The sequence below is a fragment of the Branchiostoma lanceolatum genome, chromosome 16 (genome assembly GCF_035083965.1).
Source record: "Branchiostoma lanceolatum isolate klBraLanc5 chromosome 16, klBraLanc5.hap2, whole genome shotgun sequence".
Classification (NCBI taxonomy): Eukaryota; Metazoa; Chordata; class Leptocardii; order Amphioxiformes; family Branchiostomatidae; genus Branchiostoma; species Branchiostoma lanceolatum.
The window spans coordinates 16,028,547-16,053,615 of record NC_089737.1 but is presented as its reverse complement, the minus strand read 5'-3'; the positions used below and the strand labels follow the sequence as shown (position 1 = coordinate 16,053,615).

Genomic DNA, 25,069 nt, shown 5'->3' with positions numbered 1-25,069 from the left:
GACCAACAAATGGAGTTTTCTATTACAGGAAAGTCCATTTGGTTGTTGACCGACAGTCGGTCGTATTGCGCTTGAGATTGTCATCTGGGTAACCAGGACGGGTGATAGGGTAGAGAGGTAAAAAGTCAAAGTTTATTATGCCCTGATTACCCAGATGGAAATTAACTTGCACCGACTGTCGACCAAAACGCAATGGATTTTTTAATCTTTATATATAAAAAAATCATTGCAATCACAGCTTTTCCTTACAGCCTTTTTTAATCGTCACGTGTAAGATTTTCCCATGATCTGATTAGTACATGATAGACATACAGGACGAATAGCATTACATCATGCAAACTTCTTTAACTCACAAAGTCTAACCACGGTTGTTGTTGTTGTAATCATGATACGTGATACGAGAAGAATACATTCAAAGAGACATCATATAAAATACTTTGAAAGTATAGAGTTAGAATTCAACTTATCACCTTAATACAACAGTAAATATTATCACCTTATTACAACAGTAAACGTTATCACCCTATTACAACAGTAAATGTTATCACCTTATTACAACAGTAAATATTATCACCTTATTACAACAGTAAATGTCATCACCTTATTACAACAGTAAACGTTATCACCTTATTACAACAGTAAATGTTATCACCTTATTACAACAGTAAATGTTATCACCTTATTACAACTGTAAATGTTATCATCTTATTACAACAGTAAATGTTATCACCTTATTACAACAGTAAATGTTATCACATTATTACAACAGTAAATGTTATCACCTTAATACAACAGTAAATGTTATCACCTTATTACAACAGTAAATGTTATCACCTTATTACAACAGTAAATGTTATCACCCTATTACAACAGTAAATGTCATCACCTTATTACAACAGTAAACGTTATCACCTTATTACAACAGTAAATGTTATCACCTTATTACAACAGTAAATGTTATCACCTTATTACAACTGTAAATGTTATCATCTTATTACAACAGTAAATGTTATCACCTTATTACAACAGTAAATGTTATCACATTATTACAACAGTAAATGTTATCACCTTAATACAACAGTAAATGTTATCACCTTATTACAAGAGTAAATTTTATCACCTTAATACAACAGTAAATGTTATCACCTTAATACAACAGTAAATGTTATCACCTTATTACAACAGTAAATGTTATCACCTTAATACAACAGTAAATGTTATCACCTTATTACAAGAGTAAATTTTATCACCTTAATACAACAGTAAATGTTATCACCTTATTACAACAGTAAATGTTATCACCTTATTACAACAGTAAATGTTATCACCCTATTAGTGAATATAACTTCCTTCGTGTATTTCTTTCTGTAATCTGCGCTTCTTTTAACTTTTGCTCTGTTCTGTCCCATACAATATACGACGTAAACAGCAACAAACAAACTTTACAACCAACCTAGATAGAAAATACAAAACAAATATTACAAACGCTTGCAGCAAACAATCAGTCCATGTATGTAAGATGCATCTATTATATGTTTTCGTTTATATTGCAAAGGAACAACGGTGAAGATTTTGTTGTGAACGAAGTATTTAACTGTGATCAGTATTATTAGGAAACTATATGTAATATATAGATATATGACATAACTGGGTTGATTTTTCAATTTTATGATTTATAGATTCAATGAAAATGCCAACAGATATCACACGGGTAGTGCAGAGGATATGTTGTTTATGGCTTGATCTTCATGGACACAGACTTCAGGGAGTAACGGTTGCCTCTCCACTGGGTCCACACCACGCCTTGCACGGATGGACAGGAGTTCCCACAGTTGCCCAGGTAGCGGCCGTTGAGGAGGGAGTTGCTGCAGTACCCAAACCACCAGCCGGCCTGTCCGCGCTGCTGAGAACAATGGCCGCTGCTCCAGGCATCATTGTCCCTGTCCATAGTGGAGAACCTGCGCCCGTTGTTGTGAGCCGTGGCGTCTCCCGCGGTGCCCGTGTACCCGGTAACATACAGCCGGTACTGGTAAGACTCACCGGACACCCTGGAAGGTGACATCAAACAAACAACAACATAAACACTTTGTTATGTGGATGGCATGTGGATAGTGTTTGCATCGAATGTGACCAAAAGTCCACACACACGCGCACATTTGTCTAGATAGATAAATATAGGCACATGCACACATGTATGCACACACACACAAAGCACACGCAAACGCACAGTCACGCACATGCATACACAAACGTACATTCAGACACATATGCACACACAAACACAATTACTCAAACACAAACAAGAACACACACACACTCATGTGTCACTCATTGTATATCAAACTCATACCATATTACGCACGCGTACATACATGTATATGCACACAAAAACGCCCGCGGCGCCTATATACACACACAAGATACTGTAGGTGCAGGATACTCACCTGCAGGAGTTTTACTAAACTGATGGTGTTTTACTCATCTGATGGTGTTTTACTCATCTGATGGTGTTTTACTCACCTGAGGGTGTTTTACTCACCTGAAGGTGTTCTACTCACCAGAAGGTGTTCTGCTCACCTAAAGCTGCTGTACTCCGCGAACCGCGAGTCTCCGTCCCAGTCCATCAGGTCCACCCTGAGCTTGTAGTTCGTTTGACTGGTCAGGAGGTGGATGTTCTCGTTCCCCAGCCAGTATTCCCCGCTCTTGTTCCCAAAGCCCTGTTTGTACTCCTCCCAGTTCCGGTTGAAGGGAACTGACCCGTCATGCCGCCGCTGGATCACAGTCCAGCCGCCTCCTGTGGGAAGGCGAAAGTAAAGTAAGCAAAATAATGATGCTTAGATTGCTGGAATCGATATTCAACTACTTAATCCCAAAACGAACATATTTGCAAGACAGTCCTCAGAGATAATGATGAAGTAAAATGATAAAAACAAGATGAATGTCTTAAACTGGATATGGACGATGTTACATATACGATGATATCATGTTGGGAATTACCTTTCTCGAATATTGTTGATTATGCTGCAACAGGTGACATAAACATGGAGAAATAAATGTAGAAACACGAACTTGTTGTCGTCAGACACTTGTCTACCTGATAAGTCACGAAGTTTCGCAAAACAGGGACGAAATGTAATGATCTATAATAATTTGCTTGATAGACCATGACATTGAAACAGGACACTAACTTCAAACAATTTGATTGGAACGAACTGTCTTACTTTCCTATCCCAAGCGTGACTTTACTAAATGACAAAGAATTAGAAGATAATTTCACGATTGAAAAGGACATATTTGACAGACCTTCATGTTCCCCCATACAGTACCTGCAGTATCCATATCACAGTAGGCAGTCATAGTAGAGAATGCAATGTTGTAGACTCCGCTTACAGTCTGTCCTGACGCAAAGTGCTCTGCGCAGTCTGATGCTGTGGAGCGGTAAGGAAAGCCATAGTTTGATTGGCTGGTCGGGAGGGTCGACGGAATACTTTGATGGTATGTCAGCTATTGCTAGGTCGCATTTGCCTCCTGGAGTCTGGGCATTACGGATAAGGTCAGGTGAAATGTGGTATACACAACAGAGACAGGAAAGGACACATTACCTGGTAGAACGCCGGGCGGGCCTTGTGGACCGCGCCGGCCTTGTGGACCGGGCGAGCCTTGCTGTCCGTCAGCCCCGTCCCTTCCTGGGGCTCCGGATGGACCGGGCCGGCCTTGTGGACCGCGCCGGCCTTGTTGACCGGGCGGGCCTTGTTGCCCGTCTGTCCCGTTTCTTCCTGGTTCTCCGGGTGGACCGGGCGGGCCTTGCAGACCGTCTCTTCCATCCCTTCCGGGGGTTCCAGACAAACACCCGAGGCCTGTTGATTTCATAAACATCTATTTATCTATTCTAAAAGGCTACTTTGTTTTAAAGAAAGAAAAGGAAAGGAAAAGAAAGAGAAAGAAAAAGAAAGAAAGAAAAAAAGAAAAAAAGAAAAAAAGAATGAAAGAAAGAAAGAAAGAAAGAAGGAAAGAAAGAAAGAAAGAAAGAAAGAGAGAGCGACATAGAGAGAGAGACAGAGAGATTAGTTACCTCCAAGTTTGCCATGCACAAGGACAGTGTTGGCCATTGAGTCCCTCTTAGCTCTGTGGTGCACTTCCGCACTTTTCCAAAAGGTGGCGCTGCCTGTTGAGCCTACATCACCAGCAGGGTCCTCAGGGCTGATCGGCGCAGCGGTCTGTCAACAAGACGATTATCTTTCTGTTAGAGTGAACAACTACAGTCGGTAACTATGCTATGTATTACAACGATGAACTTTATATTTGAAAAGAACAGGCACTGGTGGTGTTCATAACATGTTGTATGGCCTTAAAAATTTGTATACATTTTAATACTAAGAAAGATTGGACAAATTTCTTATACTTCAACATTTAAAAAATGATGCCGCCACTACACTGGCCACGATCGGAAACCACTGCCGCTCCCGGTTCTACGCTGACGTCACGCCCTGTCTCGTGGTGGCATGTCGGACGACAGGCGTTTCCTCATACGTCATCAGGAAATGAAGATTTCTAACATGATACCATGTGTCCAAAATTGTCACGTTTTCGGGCACATTTAGGTCTAGCTTAAGGTTTTAACTTTGTCCTGTACTCAAGACGAGTTCTTCATACGTCATACTGTACTTTGAAAAAGTTTAAACATTACAGAAACACACACGGACACATAGACACAGACAAAAATATACAAACACACACACACACACTCACACACATACACACACATACACATACACAGACACACATAAGATACACACAGACATACACGCACAAACTCATACACAAGGACACACAAACACACACACACAGAAACACATACACACGAACACATAAACATATACGAACACACACTTAAGCACACACGGACAAACACACACGAACACACACGAACAAACAAACATGCACGAACAAACACTCAAGAGCACGGAAAAACACAAACATACACGTATAAAAACAAAAAAACACAGACATATAAAAAAGCACACGAACACACATACTGTTGAACACTCATCCACTCGCACAGGCACATACACAAACATCCACACGTACCTACATATACACACGTAAATATCCGCACACACTCACTCACTCACTCACTCACACACACACACACACACACACACACACACACACACACACACACACACACACACACACACACACACACACACATACACATACACAGGTTCTTGAAATAGCGCAATGAGCCCACGTCATTATCGGGGCCCTCAGGGCTGAGCGGCGCAGCGGTCTGTCAACATGGTAATTATCTTTCTGTTAGAGTGAACAACTACAGTCGAGTTAGAAGGTTCGGCATAGACCATATTCTACATTGGGGAAAACGCAAAAAAAAACACAAAGACACTAAATTTTGCATTTCGTCCGCGTCTAAAAGGTAACTATTCTTTGTATTGCAATGATTAGCATTACATTTGCTCCCGGGTTCTACGTTGAAGTCGCGCCTCGTCTCATGGTGGAACATAGTATGTCGGACGACAGGCGTTTCCTCATACGTCATCAGGAAATGAAGATTTCTAAAATGATACCATGTGTCCAAAATTGTCGCGTTTTCGGGCACATTTAGGTCTAGCTTAAGGTTTCAACTTTGTCCCGTACTCAAGACGAACTTTATGATCTATTTAGAGTTCAGTTTCTTCTGTAGGACCGCTGTAAAGAAGACGTTGTTTCATTGGACGATCGGGCGGGGCTAAGTGACCAAAAAAGAAGCGTCCACTTACATTTCCCTCCAGCTCTTGCTTCCATTGTATCAGGTCCTGGAGCTGGCTTCGCAGTAGCACCATCTGGTCGTGGTCTCTGCCTTGATCCCTCATGCAGGCTTCTTGTTGCCCCCGAAGGAAGGCGAGCTCCCGCACCATGATCATCATGGTGACCACACTCACCATTCCTGACAGAGCCATGAAGATTCCGACAGCCCGCTGGTTTCCATGACGACGTGCGATATCTCCACTATTAGGAAACACCTTTTCGGACGACATCATCGAAAAGATTCACGTAAAAGTCTTCAGGAATATTCCGCAAGACTTAGTCCTGCCAGCCAACCCAAGTGCTTCACCTGAATGACGAATCTGACCTCAGGTGAGACGTGGGGTGGTCGGTCCGGTTTTTCTGCAACATTCGATGCCAAAAGTCGTTGAAGTAAGGATAATATGTCTATGTCAACAAACCCACTGTAGTTAAATATCTGAAAATATCTTCATATTTGAAGATCGAAAAAATTAGTACAAAATCGAGGTGACTGTTACACATACCAGCCATAGCTCAAGTGAGTTCTGAATAAAATTTGGATGCCGTGAAAAATAAAGTTTTCGTAAACAGATTGTAACGTCTTGACAGTCGCACCTGGGCACTTCCTGATAAAATGACAACGTAAATTGACTGCCTTTCTGCAGCTTTGATAGATTTTCTGCCAGTAGTTGTAAAGTTCATTTTCGTGCCAAACCCCTAACTAGTGCCTCTACTGAAGGACGAGCGTGCCCGCAGGCGAGGTGACGACTTCGTCGGTCCGGTGTGGAGACAAATCTTTCTCCCCCGCCAGATTTTGCTCCGTAGGGTAGTGCGTAGGATTATCGTTATAGTGAAGCGTTAGGATTAGTGTCGGGTTAGAGTTACCCTCCACAGCGCGTCCCTTTCTCTCAAAATCCGCTGAAACTTCTGCTTCAAAATTACCACACCCTACGTCTGTGACGCACTTATCTCCCTTCAGGTATACAGGAAACCCCCATGCAGTGCTGAGGCAAGTATTCGGCAGGGGCAGAAATTTGGCTTGACACCGATTCGTCTGCAACACTCGAAGCTAAATGTCATTGAAGCAAGCACTACATTCATGTCAACAAACCAATTGTAGGCAGGGATGTGAGAAGAATATATTGGTCTCTGAATATCGAAGATCAAGACTTGAGTACAACAACGTTCTGAACTAGTTGGTCAGTTTTCCAGACCTTCGTGTGTTCTAAATATCGAATCTGGCGCTTCTTATTAGATTAGGTTATGTTTATGTACCAGATACCGATAACAGGGTCAAATGTTAGAGTTAGAAATGTTGAAGGGTTGATGACGATTCAAACTACGCAGAAAAAAATTGTGTGTTTTTGCTCTATCACAAAAATAATGTATAGGAGATAAAAATATAGAATGAACTAACTGGAGAAGAAGCTGCTTGAAATTTCAGAATTGTTCGTCACGTCTGTCGCGTCTCATTTTGGCTTTTAACCGCCTTCAGCGAACCGAGAGAAACGAGGTCCGACCTGTTGGACCAGCCAGCAGGGCAGTCTGATGTCACCGTCAAGCATGGTTCAAAAGAGACACTGTGCGGCTTACTGAAGTGCTGCATCTATATCCTGGTTGTATTTCCGGAATCACTTGAGATCAAGTCACTTACTATCCAAAAAGCCAATGAATGTCAACAATCGTAAGGGTGTAAGTTTCAAATGTTTTAAAGAGCTTTTGATTATCTAAATCACCAAACTTTGTTAGCTTCTTTTTTTTTCAATTTTCATTATAGTTTCTCTGACTTGAATATATATATATATATATGTAAAACTCACAGACTAAAGTCTACTTTTTGTATGATGGCAATAAAGTATATGTTAGTAGAAACTTGTGAGCACCCGTTTTCATTTCTGCGACTTAGACGTCAGGTAACTGACCGAGTCGCCTGTAACTGGCCGGCGGGGGAAGGTCAACACCCCCCCGCAAACAATTCTGCAACGTCCCGGTGGTGGTTCAAACTCCGTACGTTACAGTTTGGTAGAATAAGCCATAACGGCATTGTATTGTTTTAACTGATCAATTTGAAAGCGTTAAATCCGTGACACTTTCATAACCAGATGAGATGATGATGAAGACTTAATAATGTATGAAAACGACAATTTGGTTCATTTGTGTCGGTCAAAATTACCCCTTTGTTCCATCGTGTCGCACAACGGGAATTCTTGCGGCAGACCCTGCCACTTTCCCCGATAATTCGCTCCCTACACGGTTACGGTTTAGGTTTGTAGTCTATCAAGAGTGTCACTACATGCCGAACCATTGCACAGAATATGTGCGAAAGAGCATGTACGTGATCAAAATTTAGTAATAACTGTACTGAACAGCGTTGTCTGTCGTTTATTCTGGCCATAGTGTGAAAAGTCATCTGACTTGCGTCTTGCCCAACATGGCTCAAAAGAGACACTATACAGCTGATTAAAGTACTGCAACCAGTGGTCTCCGCGAACTCATAACAAACAATGGAAAAATCTTACACGTGACGATTAAAAGAAAGGCTGTAAGGAAAAGCTGTAATGGCAATGATTTCTGAGATATAAAGATTAAAAAATCCATCGCGTTTTGGTCGACAGTCGGTGCAAGTTAATTTCCATCTGGGTAATCAAGGCATAATAAACTTTGCCCTTTTACCTCTCTATCGGTCACCCGTCCTGGTCACCCAGATGACAATCTCAAGCCCAGTACGACCGACTGTCGATCAACAACCAAATGGACTTTCCTGTAATCCAAAACTACATTGTTTGGTCCTAAAACTAGTAAAGGGGGGCTTAATGCATTGTATTTGTGGATTGTATGATTGTAAACGTCAATTTAGGGAACCAAAAAAATCTTGATCTGATTAGTACATGATAGATATACAGCACGAATAGCATTACAGCATCATGCAAACTTCTTTAAGTCACAAATAACCGTGGTTGTGGTTGTAATCATGATACGTGATACGAGAACAATACATTCAAAGAGACATCATATACAATGATTCCAATCTCTAGAGTTATAATTCAACTCTTGAATAAGTAGGGAACCTACTTTGGTAAAAATGCATTTATGCTACATCACTTTCCAGTTCAATTTCCTTATTACAGTGTTTTCACTACAACAGTAAATGTTATCACTCTATTAATGAATATAACTTTCTTCGTGTATTTCTTTCTGTAATCTGCTTTTTAAAAATTTTTCCTCTGTTCTGTCCGATACAAGATACGATGTAAACTACTAAACAGCAATAAACCAAACTTTACAACCTATAAAAAATCCTACAAACGCAGGAAACAGTTGGTTAATGTATGTATGATGGAACTATTGTATGTTTTGTTTACATTGCAACGAAACAACGGTGAAGATTTATTTGTGAACGAAGTGATTGTGATTGGTATTGTTAGGAAACTAGATATAATATACAGATATATGACATTACTGGGTTGATTTTTTAATTTCATGATTTGTAGATTCGATGAAAATTCCAACAGATATCACACGGGTAGTGCAGAGGTTATGCTTTAATATTGCCTGATCTTCATGGACACGGACTTCAGGGAGTAAGTGTAGCCTCTCCAGTGGTACCACACCACACCTTTTGCATGTGGACAGGAGTTCCCACAGTTGCCCAGGTAGCGGCCGTTGAGGATGGAGTGACTACATTGCCCAAACCACCAGCCGCTCTCGCCGTACAGCTGAGAACAATGGAGGACGCTGTTGATATCATTATCCCTGTCCACAGTGGAGAATCTCTTCCCGTTGTTATAACTCATGGCGCTCCCCGCGGTGCCTGAAAATCCGGAAATACTCAGCTTATACTGGTCCCACTCACCGGACATCCTGGATGGGCACATTAAACAAACAGCAATATGAATAGTGCATCATATGTGATCACACGTTCACCCCCCCCCCTCAAATATAAAGACACGAACAGACACAAATACAAACTTACACACACCTGCCCGCCTTACCCAATTGAAATGGCATATGTTCCTATAGGAATATCCCCGATCCGATTGCTAAAAACACTCGAACTGAAAAGGGAAATAAATGCATTCAACGCTATAATCATAGCTTAACTGAAAATATTCTACTAAATTGAAGCTGGTGTACTAACCTGAAGGTGTTTTACTCACCCGAAGGTGCTTTACTCACCCAAAGGTGTTTTATTCACCCGAAGGTGTTTTACTCACCCTAAGGTGTTTGACTCACTCGAAGGTGTTTTACTCACCTGAAGGTGTTTTACTAACCTGAAGCTGCTGTACTCGGCGAACCGTGAAGTTCCGTTCCAGTCCAAAAGGTCCACCCTGAGCTTGTAGTTCTTATTATTGGTCAAGATGTGTATGTTCTCGTTCCCCAGCCAGTACTCCCCGTTCACGTCCCCAAAGCCCTGTTTGTACTCCTCCCAGGTCCGGTTGAAGGGAACCGACCCGTCCTGCCGCCGCTGGATCACAGTCCAGCCACCTCCTGCGGGGATAAGAAAGTAAGGGGGACAGTAAGTGATGCATAGATTATCGGAAATAATATCCACATTTTGTTCCAAAACGAAGGCATTGGAAGGAAAGTCATTTCTTATAGATAAAAGGGGATAAAAGCAACATAGATGTCTCAAAATGGACGTTCAGTATTACAATGGTAAACTTTCTTCCAACACTAAAGTATTCACGGATCGAATTTTCGACGACCACTCTCGCCTTTTTCAGGATCAATAATGACCAACACTGCCGAACGTAAACTCGCGAAAGTTACGGACACGTGACTCTATTGACACATGTCACTGCGGATACGTGACGTCAGCAATTGGTCAAACGTGCCAGGAAGTTTATAACAGGCACTGAAGGACTGCGGGTACCCTAAGTGGGCCATAGACAAGGCGACCGCACCAAAGCCCCCTCAACAGAACAACAGGAACCCGGGGACGAGAGAGAGGGACAAAGGACGCATCACCCTTCCGTACATCAAGACCGTCTCAGAACCCCTGCGCAGAATATTTGCTTCACACGGGATCTCCACCAGCTTCAAACCTACGAACACACTGCGACAGCTTCTCGTGGCGCCGAAGGACAAAACCCCAAGAGAAGAGAAGTGCGGCGTAGTGTACCACATTCCGTGTCAGGGAACCACTAGACAAGGGACTTGTGAAGAATTCTACATTGGTGAGACAGAACGCTCATTGAGAACTAGATTCCTTGAACACAAACGCCCCAGCTCGCATTCGTCTGAAGTCTCTCAACACATCCACATTGAATCTCCGGGCCATACCGTCTCGCTGGACAAAGTCAGAATTCTGGACACTGAACAGGACTACTTTATGAGAGGTATAAAGGAGGCCATATATATCAGGGCACTCCAGCCGTCACTCAACAGAGACAGTGGGCGTTATAAACTTCCTGGCACGTTTGACCAATTGCTGACGTCACGTATCCGCAGTGACATGTGTCAATAGAGTCACGTGTCCGTAACTCTCGCGAGTTTACGTTCGGCAGTGTTGGTCATTATTGATCCTGAAGAAGGCGACAGTGGTCGTCGAAAATTCGATCCGTGAATACTTTAGTTTTGGAAGAAAGTTTAGCATTGTATTATGATTACTACCAACACAGATGAGCTTTCATTATATGGACGTTCAGTGTCTACGATGCCAAATATATTCCATCATAACACTTCCGCAGCAGACCATTAAAATTCTCTGGAACTTTGTCACTTTTGTACAGACTTAGTAAGAAAGTAGATCATCTATTATTCAACCGTGACCCAAGGTCCATATCCAGCGTGGTCAAATGAATGGCAGGAATTTTTATGATGAAAGGTTAACACGAGAAGAATTAAATGTAGAAACACAAACTTGTCTCCGAACACTATACACCCCAGACCACAGACCGGACCGCAATGTTTCGCAAAGATCATACTTGCGGTGTCCATGTCACAGTACGCCTCCACATCAGAGGGGAGGAGGCCGATTCTGTAGACTCCACTCGATTTGAATCCTGATGACATGTACCCAGCACAGTCTTCCTCTGGGAAACGATATATATAACAAGGAAGAAGAATTTGGTTTTCAATTCCCATATCAACAATATATGCAATTAAATATCCCATTGAGAAGTTTAAAAAAGCTATAGATGCACATATATCACCTGGTACACAAACAACTCCCGCGTCTTCCTTGTGGGTGCAGTCATGCTCTCCCCACCTGTTGACCTGACAGTCCGCTACAGAAGACTCGTTTCCACCACAGTTGAGATTGTCTAACCAGATGTTTCCCGTCCCTTCAGGAAAGACTCCTCCCTCCATCGCGACTCCGCCACGATACCCGAGCTGTCTGCAGACCACCTGGGCGTCCCTGTCGTCAAACCCGTCATCACAGATCGTCCCCCAGTCTCCGTTTTTGAGCCGAACCTCCACTCGACCTTCTGATGGATCCTGGCTGCCGTTAAGGCGGATGGACACGTCACCTGTACAAGTGGACAATCGTACTACACTGAAGTAGAAAATGCACACTGTGAGATTGCACACTTAAATCAAGTAAGGCGAAATTATAGTTGAGAAAGAAATTTCACTGTAGGACTAACTCGTGCAAGCATCTTGGGTTGCTTAACAATTCCAGTGCGGCACTTGCCGAATCCATCATAAGCTGCTTAGACCCCCTTCATACTAAGTCTGCCAATTAGTTTAGAGATCTACCCGGTTAATTTAGCCGGCTATCTTTGTTCAATATGAACGTAAATCAACCGGTCAAATAAGGGTTTTAGCAGGTTAAATTGAAACCACCTCAATTTAACTTATTGAGTTGTGGGCAAGATGCTTATGCTGTAGCAAAGATTCGATTTGTGCATGAGGCCAAAAAAGTACGGCGAAACAAGGCAGAAATTTCACCTGTGCAGATGACCGCTACATCCTGACCATGATCACAGTCAGAAGGTTCCCAGGTGAAGCCACAGGACAGGATGTTGGTCTCCTCTCCGCTGCAGGTGACGTCACCCAGCCATATCCGGCCTGTCCCCTCCCCGGAGCCTTCAGGATCAACCGCGCCGCCCGTGTAACCCAGCTGTTTGCACACGACCCTTACATCGTCCTCGGTCCAGCTGGTGTTGCACACGGCACCCCACTCCGACTTCTCTCCCGGACGAAACTCCACCCGTCCTTCCCAGGGCACGTGACCGTCAGCAAGCCGAACGGCCGACTTTTCTTCATGTACAACAGATAAGCAAAAAAAGATATCGCTCATCAATGGACAAAAGGTATTCAAAAATATTTGTTAAAACTTCCTGGTAAAGACAAATAGACCCGCATTGTTCAGACTAAGACAAGTCTTAAGGCTAGCTTTAGACATTCATGATCAGTTGCAGGCAAAATGTTAAAAACAGATACTGTACTTGCCAAAAAAACTTGTTTCTAAATCAAGGCTGTGACGGTGCTATCTATGATGACAATTACGTCTAGCTGCTAACAAACTATCTTTACCTTCACAGACGACTCCTGCGTCCTCCTTGTGTGAACAGTCACTCCGTCCCCAGGAGTCAGCAGGACAGTCTCCAAGGTTCGTCTCGTCGCCCCTACAGGCCACCTCGTCCAGCCAGACGTTCCCCGAACCCTCCCCAAAATGACCCGCCAGTTTCTCCTCCAGGGCCGTCCCGAAGCCGAGCTGTCTGCAGACCACATGAGCGTCCTGCAGGTCCCAGCGATCGTCACAGACGGAGCCCCATTGGCCGGTTCCGTTTCGGACCTCCACTCGCCCTTCAAGCGGAGTTGAGCCACCAACAAGACGGATTTGATTCCCTGAAAATGACGCAGTTTTTCAATTCCAAAGTCATCGTGATCACCTCAGTCCGAAATGTAATTTCTGCAGTTGAACCACCTATGCGAGAATGAACTTGTGGTTTGGAGTGAAGTATACCAAAGGGCGAGCAAAAAGTACATTGATTATGTACAAAGTAAAAAGTACTCAAAATGTAGTTATCTTAAGAGATAGTGCAGATTCCTTACCGGTTTCAGAGCCTGGTAACTCTGTGCCAGGAGGGGGGATACTGGCCTGAGGTGATGTCGTGATCTCCGGTGCTGCTGTAGTTTCGGCGCTTTGAGTGGTGGACTGTGGTTCTGCGGGTGACGTCATCTTAGTTAGCGGTGCAGCAGCGGTGGACCCTGGCCAACTGGACAGCCGGGCTGCAGTTGACGAACTGACGTCACCAGCAACGGCACTTTGAGTGATGGACTGTGACTCTGTGGGTGACGTCATCTTAGTTAGCGGTACAGCAGCGGTGGACCCCGGCCAACTGGACAGCGGGGCTTCAGCTGACGAACTGACGTCACCAGCAACGGCGCTTTGAGTGATGGACAGTGGCTCTGTGGGTGACGTCATCTTAGTTAGCGGTGCAGCAGCGGTGGACCCTGGCCAACTGGACAGCCGGGCTGCAGTTGACGAACTGACGTCACCAGCAACGGCACTTTGAGTGATGGACTGTGACTCTGTGGGTGACGTCATCTTAGTTAGCGGTACAGCAGCGGTGGACCCCGGCCAACTGGACAGCGGGGCTTCAGCTGACGAACTGACGTCACCAGCAACGGCGCTTTGAGTGATGGACAGTGGCTCTGTGGGTGACGTCATCTTAGTTAGCGGTGCAGCAGCGGTGGACCCTGGCTCACTGGACAGCCGGGCTGAAGTTGACGAACTGACGTCACCAGCCACCAGCCGCTCACAGGTGCACTGGCATGTAAGGTACGAAACAAAGGCTCAGTACTAGTACTTTTTAGACAGGAGAGTTTGATGAATAGTCACTTTAAATATACACTACACTTTGTGTAGGAACTGTGCCTGTTGACCAGTGCACGCTCGAGGAAACCTGTTTATGGTTCGGTATATGAAAAACAAAAGGTTCAGGAACACTTCTGCTTTGGACCGTAACTGAGCCGACAGCCTTTTATACGGTTTGTTGTTTTTGTCAGGCGAGTAAGTTTAACTCGTGTTTAGTTATTGTTTGAGGTTGGGGGTAGGTGACAAAGAGACACCGTCCAGGGATTGGCTGACATTCAACAATTTATAACGATGTAATGGTTTGTTTTACTTTATGATTCTATATACTTTGTGAATGTGAATTAAGAATGTTACTGATATATATAGAATTACATGTTTTTCGTTTACCTGCAGACGTTGTTTGATGATCACGTCATACTCGCTCAAAGTTGTAGTCAGGTTCTGGACCTGTGCTTGGAGACTTGTTTTTTGTTCCTGTAGCTCCTGTGTCAGGTTCTGTTCCAGCTGCGCACTCCTGATCTTTTCCAATAACAGTTCAGCGGACAAACTGTCCATCTTGGACGTGAAATCGGACTGTTGGCTCAGTAAGGTTTGCACCAGCGACGTCAGGAGATCCACTTGATTTTTCAAGCGGCCCATTTCCTCTTTGGTCTCGGCGAGTTCCTGCTTGGTCTCGGCGAGTTGCTCTTCGAGACGCGGTGGCGAGAAGGTCCCCGTACGGGACCCGGGCGGAACCACATAGGTGTAGGTACAGTAGCCCTTGTCTTCATACCCAGCTTGGTCGGTTATGACGTCCTGGGCTCGGACAGAGACACTAACGCACAGGACCAACACAGCGAGTAGTGAGACATTCGCCATCTTGGAGGAAGTAAAGTAAAACACCTGCGTCACACCTGGTCCCAGCCGTAGCGAGTCTGGGGGGCATATTTTGCTTGTAGCCTTATACTACTGCATCATTGTAGCCTTGTAATAGTATAGGGCTACAAAGAAACGGCATCTATTTACCCGGCAACACAGGTATGCACGTCTTTGAACCGCGTCACACCTGATCCTGACCGACCTACCGGACGTTTGGCTCACCTCCAGAACAGGTATGTCTCTGACATTGATAGCTTATTGCCCTGTCACACTTTTGCGTATATGTAAGTCCGCATGAGTTGCATATTAACATGTTTTTGGTTAAGGTTAAGTTTGCAGCCGAAAAAGTAATTTCTTTGGTTCCATAACTAAGCTGCACAACGGTGGGTCAAAGTAGAAAACAACTTCTTCCCCGCAAACCTTACATAAACCAAAAAATGTTCATGCGCAACTCATACGCACTTGAATATACGCACAACTGTGACAGGGCCTTTACACCCACATTCCACTAGGGTGGCAACCTCGCTGCGATGGCTATGCGACCTCGCTGCGATGGTGCTGCGACCAAAGTTTGACAGATCTCTTAGCAAATTGAATAGATAAGAATTTTGTTAGCTATACGCTTTGCGTGTTTTGTTGTCTTTTCAATAGCACTTTAACATTTTGCATGATGTTCCAGTTATGAAATCAGGAGTTAAACATATCCAATTTAGGTCGCAGCGAGGTTGCCGAGCGATTGCCGTCTACTGGAATGGGGGCAAAGCAGTGAACATCATGGGCACAACTTCGGACAGGTGTAAGTCAGGGGGTTAACCATTGTGGATGTCAAACGGGGGAGTCAAGATTGACAGGTATGATGTAAGTCAGATGTCTGCATGAAATTGTGCATGAAATTGTCGCATGGATGGAACACTCGTTGACCGTTCACTTTGTTCATCATTTAGATAAGATCACTTCTAGTGTCTGCTTTGATGATTTTAAGAGAAATCATTCAATGAAATGAACATCTTGGATTACGGAATGTCAACAAGACGTTTTTTCCGCTTTTGAGCAGTCTCAAGGCTGTTTCTATTTACCCATCAACACAGGGACTCTAGCCTGATTGAATCGCACTATACTAGTGGCCGGTCCAACATCTGGCCATAAAAGCCCCGGACAGCGTAGTTTGCGTTACACAGACTAAGGAAACTTGACTATTGCTTGTCATCACTACAGCAGAAAAGCTTCTAGGAAGTGCAAAACAGTATCGTTTTAGGTTTTTCTTTCTTCGAGATTATAATGTCAATACTAACTAATGTATTAAGTTTCCATGGTAACGGACTGACAGGGTAACAATGAGGTTGCTGAGCTAGTTTAAGTATCACAATATATGTTTTGTAGTAGAATGTAGACAACAAAGAGATGCGCTTTCTAGACAAAAGCAAATTCTGTTCCTTCACCCCATACACAATTCTATGTAATACGGAATAATCCACACCCCTTTTGCTTTTCGACAAGCCGTAGATACGAAAGCGAATCCGTTTTGCAAATGCTACATTCTAAAAAAAGGACAAATTTCTCATCACACATTGTCATACATATAGTTACGTATTGATGCTAATAGCATCTTGTTGAATTATCAAAACATATGCATCTTTGATAAAAAAAACCTCTCAACTTGATACAAATAAATGTCACAACTGTATAAAAGACTCCATTATATTGTCTCAAGTATCAACCTTACATCATTCCATTCAGGTAAACACTGATACATCGAAAGTAAGAAAGTAAGTAAGTAAGGATGTCTTCATCACTGTGGAACTACCCTATCTTGTGATGGTGAGGCACTTTGCATCTCCGCCTGGTCATTCATATGAGAGGAGAAGACAAATTTTCCTTCACAAGCTTTCGTCATCAGATTTCTCTGAAATGAAATAAAAGGTCAGGTATGGTATAAGAAATAGAACCATGTTTGAAAATCATAATCAAACGAAATATGATGTAAATAGTTTGACTCTGGTAATAAAGTAAAACAAAATGTTATCTTAATGCATTGATAAAGACGTGTTGTTTGATAATGCACCTGCCAGGTAACTCACCTGGTGAGAGCATGTCTGCGACGTTAAGGAGGCCGATCCGTCTCAGGGCGGTCTCCAGGTCCTGGACGGTGGCGTTCCTGCTTCCCCAGGCTTGCAGCAGGTCTGTGGTCGGACTGCCGCCTAGTTTCAGGTACCCCATTTCAAACACCCTACAAGTTAGAACCAACAACACAGAAAAGTCAAATCTGAACACATCAATAAACGTTAGACATCCAGGTAATATGTCATCCAGCAACTAAATGGAGTTTGGAAACGGTAAGACGTCACTGACGAGGGGTAATCGATGCTATCTGAAACGTCTGCCTGTTTCCAAACTCTATCCAGTTTTTCGAGTAACTTTTTTTTCCCTTTCAAATCTGAATGCATTAATAAAGTTGATAAATAATGAATAGTATGCCATCTCAGCTTGGCAAAGGGCTAAATCTTTGCTATTCTATTCATCGATTTGGCTAAAACTTGGTTTCAACGCAAAGGTTAGACAGAGGCATGGTCACTTTTTAACTGCCATACTGCAGTCTTCTTCGAATCGTAATCACATCTCATGAAACACGAAATGTCCGGCTTAACGTCTCCAAGACATAAGTAACTCTATTCTTACCCAATCTCCTGCATGCTATAACCGGCATGCGCGGCCAGGTCCCTCCAGTTCACCATCAGTCCGGGCGGGTCCAGCTCCATGGCAACCTTCTTCATCAGAGAATATGGCATCCTCCGGAGTGGCGTCCTGGGGTCCACCTCTGGGGACCTCTTCGGTTTCCTAGACTGCTTAGGCACTGGGGCGGTCTCCTTCACCTGAGTGGGCATCTGCCAATCAACAAACAAATCAATCAATTAAGCAACCAATCAGTCGATTGATAACAAACCAATCCATCAACCAGGTTACCGACCAATAAATCAATCAAATGATCTATTAATAACAAATCAATCCATAAACCAATTAACCTAACAATCAATCAATTAATAACAAATCTATCCATCAACCAATCAACCGACTAAACTAGTAATCAATTAATAACAAATCGATCCATCAACCAAACAACCGACCAATCAATTAATAACAAATCAATCAATTGATCACCAATCAACCACCCGCGGGCATTAGCCTGACTAAGTCAAGTTTCTACTGTTTCAAGTTATGCTAATGCTAATATTCCCCAAAGTAAACCCTCTCTTAAAGCTCGACGGCAGCCACAGCCACAATGGATTCTACCAAAACTAGGCATGACCTTGTATCAGTAATGTGCGATATTTCTGATCACATGTGATGTATAAAAGGTGTAGATCTTACCTCCGAATGGGTCTCTTCAAGAGCACTGACTGGGAAACCAAGTATGTGGACATGTGGAGCTGTGGAGAGAGTTTTGTGCATTTGTAAAATTCAAAGTTGAGTAAGTGCCAGTGTTCTTTATGATTCTTCAACATTTTTACACTACTTTATGGATCATCTTTTGTTTGATTCGCACCGTTGAAAACACTATTAATGGAGTTTCCTACAGTTGTAAGTTGAATTGTCATAGGTAGACAAATTAATGAGCAGACTAATATATGAGATAATGTTACCCGCACCTGATTGGAGGAGCTCCACCGCAAAGTCATCACGACCACACGCTTCTAGGGCCAGCAGCAGTTTATCGAACTGCTCCCTGTAGAGCGGTCCTTCCTGCCACTCTCGGAGAATCCTCATCCGCAGCTGTGTATCTTCTGCGGAGAGGTCCGTATCTGGCTGCTGAACGCGGAGGGCACCGGCAACCTGCCTCCACTCACGTCTGTCTAGGGTGATAGCCAACCGACTGAGGATTCTGGTAGTTTCGTCGTCGCCTGTTGGAGAGACAGAAAGAGGATCAACAAAACTTCTTGTCCTTTTCAGTCAATAAACACATTTAAGAAAAATAGAATGAATGCATTCGAACTGGTTATCTAGAAGTTGTGGTTAGGTGCACTACTAGTGGTTCTTGGCCATATTTTACCTTTAGGCGTAACTATAAATACATTAGGTAGAATTTTGATAAGAGGCAATGCGAAGAATCTATACATGTAAATCTACTGAAGTTATTGAAACTGACCTGTATTCTTACTTCTGCTCCTCTCAAAGACCTCAAACGAAGTTGTGACCTCAGACGGTTCTTCAGAATGAGCTGCTGAACCTGGACATGCCCCTAAGGTTGTTCCTGCATGCAAAATATGTGCAATTCTTGTAAAACATCTCAAAGGGTACAGAAAAAATCATCTTACAAAGGACTCTGCCCAGTGTTTCTCTTGCTCCTTTTGGCAATGGCTTACCCCTTCAAATGCAACAGGACATATAGCATTTTTACCCAAACGTACCTTTTTCTGGCTCAAGACGGTCATCGTCTCTAGTGCCGTCGCCAGGCTCTGATAAGATTCTTAGGAGTGACGTCATCTGAGATATGTTGTCTGTGTTGGAGGCAGGCATGTTCCTATCAACACCTGGGCTGTTAACACCTGGGCTGTCATAACCTGGGCTGTCAACACCTGGGCTATGAACACCTGGGCTGTCAACACCTGGGCTGTCAACACCTGGGCTGTCAACACCTGGGCTGTCAACACCTGGGCTATGAACACCTGGGCTGTCAACACCTGGGCTGTCAACACCTGGGCTGTCAACACCTGGGCTGTCAACACCTGGGCTGTCAACACCTGGGCTGTCAACACCTGGGCCCTCTTCGACCGGAACGTCCCTGTGACCTGGATTGGTATACAGTGATGCAGTGACGTAACCATATGTACAAATGACTAAGACTGCAACTACATACCGCCTAATATTTGTAGCAATGAAGATAAATCATGACACTTACCTTGATCAAGAGAGCCATCAACCGATTCCATGTCGTTTTCTGGCTGCTTTGAGCTCTCGGCTTCGTCGGGGCGAGGGTCTGGTGTTGAAGTTCCGTTTGCAATCACAGCGGGAATCGTTATCACTTCGACCTTCTCGGTGCCTGTAACAATGGGAATACCGTCAAGACAAATACTGACGTGGTCGTAAAGAATGCGTTTATTTTGACTAATGTTTTACTTTATAGTTATGTTTGATTTGCATCTGGTTTAATCAAGTTTCTGATTTAGGTGGATCACTCTGTATTACTTTAAGTCGATACAAAGAGTTTAATCACTGTATATTTAGATACTGCACTTAAATGATACTTAAAAAAAGGTTTTAAAGCTAACTTAAAGAATCATACTTGACGGATGATACTGGGAGAAAGATGGTAATTTTCTGTACCATTTAGCAAATGACCGAGGAGACCTTACCAAGTACATGGAAAGTAAGTAACTGTCGGGTTATATGGTCAAACAACGATCCACAGAGAGGTCAAGGAATAGGTGAGGTGGGATGATGGTAAAACATATTGTATGAATTTTGTATGAATTTTGTAAAATTCCACTCACTGCTCGAAGCCACAGCCCCCTGCAGTTGCTCCACCATGTCCTGTGAAGGGTTCCTCACGCCGATGGCCAGGTTCATGCTCACCGCCCTCCCCTCGCCCGCAAACTCCGGCAGGAACGTCTCCAGGAGAACCTGCTGGAACGTCCCGTCTCTGGCCATGCGGAGGAGCTGTAGCCGGTCTGCCTCGGTGGGAACCTCCAGCTCCAACAAGATGCACCCTCTGGTAGCAGCTCGTATCTTGCACGTGACATTGAAACTTTCCGCCATTCTTTTGGCAAACTGACGCCGAACGTCATCGTGACTCAGCCTCTTGTGTATGTCGTCCGCCTTCTCCGGATCGATGTCAAGTTCACAACAGACCCTCACAAATGCTGCAAAAAAAGTGAGAGAAGAGTTCCGTTTGCTTTGTATGCTGCGCGTATCAGCAAGACATTATTTCTGTACTCACTAGATTCTGCTGTATACGTTTGTAAGGGAGTACCCTTTCAAGCCTTTAAAAGCACATGTCTATCAACTATGTTGGGAAATCTCATTTAGCTATACACCAACCAATTATTTTGCCTAGTACTGGTATCCTTTCTATGCATAATGTTATTGATAAAATTTGAATTGAACAGAATCCTTCACATACACGAAGGGCAAAAAATTAAGGCATGTTAGCAAGTGTGAAATAGTGCTCACCGTTTTCCTGTGGCGTCACTTTCCGTATGTTTATCCTGTTGTGGTCCCCAACTTGCACGACGTCACAGTTGTTGATGTACACAGCTACATTTGCAGACTCACTGCCAGACTGATCAGCACTAGACGCAGGTGTGAAATTTTGGCCATAAGTCAGAACGTTTCCGTTTCCGACCTGCACAGCAAATGCGTTTTCCACTTGAACCGTTACATGGGTTGAGCCCTTTCTTGACAAAGCTTGTGGTGACGCAACGCCAGAAGCTCCCTCTGACATGTTTGCCCCGAGGCTGCCCGTGGGTTCTGTGTTTGACGTCAGACTTGCGTTGCTGGTCGGCGCACCACCCATGCCTGTATCCATGGTGCTTGTAGTAGATGACGTTACTTTGGCATCCTCTTCTTCATCTTCTTTAGCCTCATCTTCTTCATCATCATCATCTTCATCGTCATCATCACCGAAGTCTTCATCTTTTTCTTTATCGTCATCTCCATCATCTTCTTCTTCTTCTTCTTCATCATCGTCTCCGGTCGCAGTATTACTCAAATCCAGTGGAGGATGCAGAGTTTGGCTGGAGGACTGAACCTCTGTACCAGGGTTATCCCCATCTTCATCAGCTATGCCTGCTTCTGGAATCTCCAGTCTTGCATCACCATCATGGTTGGTACGGCCGCCGCCTTCAACAACCCTCACGCCATTGTCGTTGATTTCATCAGGATTAGTTTCTTCGGGTTCTTCTTCGTTGACTTTGTCTTCACTCGTTTCTGCTTCTTCTTTGCCGTCTTCGTCGGAAGATGCAGGCGCGGCTTTTGCGCCTTTACATGCTGGGGTTGTGTTCCCTTTTTTTATGTTTTCATAGTCATTGTTTTCCTTGTTCGCCACAATTGCAAGAAGAGTTCCCATTTTCGGGTTACTTCCCCTTCCTAGCATGTCAGCGCAACGTTTACTGTTTTGACGGCGACTCTATGCTTGCCCGCACGATGTATAGGGTAGGTTGAACGTCTACTTTTGACATTTCTTGATATCAACAAGGAAATATAGATATAGATTTCGACGTGGCCTGTCTCCTGGGACCTTATTGACCTGGAATGTAAAGTAAAGTTCGGTTTGTGAGGCCAAGTCAGAATAGAAAACGGACACAAACTGGACTTTCAATATAGTTTTCTGAGGCACGCAGTCTGTAGAGAGGGAAAATAAGGTTGCATACCAAAGAATGATATGTTGCATATTCATATACCAACCTGGTGAAATTATTTTCGGAGCATAAACGGAAGATTCAATATACAGTTGACAAAGTTAACTGGTTGCCTGGTTGGGGCCTGTTGCCATTCATCATAGCCTTCGGCGGTGCTTTGGCTGAACGCCAAACGTAATTTGATGATGGGGGGGGGGGGGGGTGTCCATGGTGACAGGATCAAAGGAGGGGTATCTGGGCATTACGAAATGTTGGGGCTAATGTTTACCTAAAACTTATGACTGACTTACATGTGTTGCTGCGTACGCCCATGAGAGCTTTTCGAACACATTTTTTGTACGTCCGTTTTGTTACAAATGGAAAATTAGCGACCCTTTCTATTTCATTTCAAACATTGTTGAAGCATCAAAACAATTCAAAACGATCTTATGGTATGTATGACACTAGCTATAACATGTTTCTCTCAACATCAAACCGTCGTACACCTTGCCTCCCCCCACAAGACCTTCGAAATGGACCGGTCCAACCTAAGGCATTGAACACCACCCACCTGAAAAGTGACCTGAAGGCCGTTGACCCGGAGAAAGTAATGGGAACCCCCGCACCTGCGCCTGACCTCACAGGGACTTTCCGAGTGAAGCAGTTCAAGCTGGTTCCCCTTTTCTACACCCTAGTCTGTTACCATAGAAATGCCTCACCTTATGAACAAGTTCCTTGCACTTTTACCGCGTTAAAGAAATATCCTCAAACGGTTTAAATACTAGAAAGGAAGTTTCAAAGAAAGTTTGGGGGGGGGGTCGTTAGTTTTTCTCAGTTCCAGACTTAAAGAGCAAGGATATGGTGCCAACGAATCGTTTCTACCCAACGCCAAATTCACACGTTTAAGTTCACACTCCAACTAGTTCAGCATTACGTAAAACATGTAGTAGAAATATAGAACAGTCACGCTTGTTCTTGTTTGTTTTTACAACATTCTGCCAAGACTGATAGTTTGAAGAAAGATTGATGTAACAGTTACCTGCATCAGCTGAAGTTAGCGTGAAGTCACAGCACGATGTCTAATCAATCATGGTTTTGTGGCTCACCTGAAGTAAAAAGGCCCCTCCACGCCAGGTATTGATGACAAGAGGAAGTCCAAAGGTATGTGCGTACCTGTCGTCCCGCGTGGGGGCGTCTGGGAAGGGGGATTCCCCGGGGACTGTTCCATGAAAAAGGTGGTTGGAGGGGGGAGGAGTCGATTCGGAGGAGGTAGCTTCGTTTGTTGACGACCTGCTGTTTCATGAATCTGAACTCTGATACTTTAAAGAGTAGGGAAGGACCTGAAATTTATTTAACTTTAGAGTTTACATTTTATTTTCGAAAATGAGAGGTAACTATACAAACGAGCAAGACTTTTGAAAGACCAACACACCCCAGTCATCTGAACGAAGAAGCAGCCACAAGTTTACATCTAGTACAGGTACATGATGTAAGGACTTCTGAGTCAACACCTTTCAAATGAGTCAGTCCTACTGTAGCCTCTATCAGGCTCCACAGGTCGCTTCAAAAATCGTAGATATTGGCCAAATAAACGGATAACGTGCCAGAGAAGTTAGTCCACTATAGAAGTTACAGTTTGCGACCTCTGGATGGATGACATGTTGGAATCTCTCTCCGTAGAGCTCCATCTAAATAGCATACTATTCGCTCTATTTGGGCAATTTCTACTATTTTCACAGCCATCCGCGGGGCCTGGTAGAGGCTAGTCCGACAGTACTTTCCACCGCCCACACCTTAAGAAAGAGGAACAGAAACCGGCCCACCTGTTAATTATGACTCATGGTCACTCAGTTCCTGTTTTACACCTGTAACGGAACCTCCTAACGTTATGGGTGCCAAAAAAGCAACAACAAAAAAAGAATCCATCTCATTTAAAACGATGGCACTAAGTTGTGAAGTAATTGACAAACTTTACAACTCAAACTGTCGACAAAAACATAGACATAATAATAGATATGATAATTAACGTTTCACTTAAAGAAACTGAGCGTCGAACAAGCAGGTGCAGTTCAATTCAATGTGAATATAATGTTGTGTTTTGCACTGGAATGTTACATAGTGTCCTAACATGAAGAAAAAAGGAAAAAGATGATACTATGATACGTTACAAGGTGGGTGGGATGCAGAATATTAAACACAAAAAAAGTTATGACAACTGTCTGAAACTTTTTGCCCCACCTGTTCCCCATCAATGGTATAGCCCGGGTCGACTGGAACAAATATGGCGTCATTTTTGGTATAACAAGAATGCTTATTGAACTTAATG

General features: G+C 43.7%; 3 protein-coding genes across 4 annotated transcripts; all 3 read right to left on the bottom strand.

Moving 5' to 3' along the window:
* Positions 1-1,732: 1,732 nt before the first annotated feature.
* LOC136421528 (uncharacterized) lies at positions 1,733-15,555 on the bottom strand. The gene is made up of 8 exons (XM_066408854.1): positions 14,942-15,555; positions 13,789-14,506; positions 13,267-13,581; positions 12,679-12,990; positions 11,940-12,257; positions 11,712-11,819; positions 2,578-2,794; positions 1,733-2,048 (listed from the first exon to the last, which is right to left on the bottom strand). Exons 1-8 carry the CDS (start codon positions 15,410-15,412, stop codon positions 1,733-1,735), a joined length of 2,775 nt encoding a protein of 924 aa, XP_066264951.1. The 5' UTR covers positions 15,413-15,555.
* LOC136422121 (collagen alpha-1(XXIII) chain-like) lies at positions 3,017-6,515 on the bottom strand. The gene is made up of 4 exons (XM_066409769.1): positions 5,778-6,515; positions 4,073-4,217; positions 3,603-3,857; positions 3,017-3,021 (listed from the first exon to the last, which is right to left on the bottom strand). Exons 1-4 carry the CDS (start codon positions 6,036-6,038, stop codon positions 3,017-3,019), a joined length of 666 nt encoding a protein of 221 aa, XP_066265866.1. The 5' UTR covers positions 6,039-6,515.
* A 739-nt stretch (positions 15,556-16,294) lies between the features above and the next one.
* Positions 16,295-24,449, bottom strand: LOC136422024 (uncharacterized). 2 transcript variants are annotated; one of them, XM_066409638.1, is made up of 11 exons: positions 23,783-24,449; positions 21,578-22,652; positions 20,899-21,267; positions 20,307-20,447; positions 19,816-20,196; positions 19,554-19,658; positions 19,057-19,308; positions 18,779-18,837; positions 18,089-18,294; positions 17,491-17,639; positions 16,295-17,315 (listed from the first exon to the last, which is right to left on the bottom strand). In XM_066409638.1, the coding sequence occupies exons 2-11, from the start codon at positions 22,497-22,499 to the stop codon at positions 17,290-17,292; spliced, it is 2,610 nt and encodes an 869-aa protein (XP_066265735.1). In that variant the 5' UTR covers positions 22,500-22,652; positions 23,783-24,449; the 3' UTR covers positions 16,295-17,289. The 2 variants fall into 2 exon arrangements, with proteins under 2 accessions (XP_066265735.1, XP_066265736.1); XM_066409639.1 differs by having other exon boundaries at positions 23,850-24,449.
* Positions 24,450-25,069: the final 620 nt, after the last annotated feature.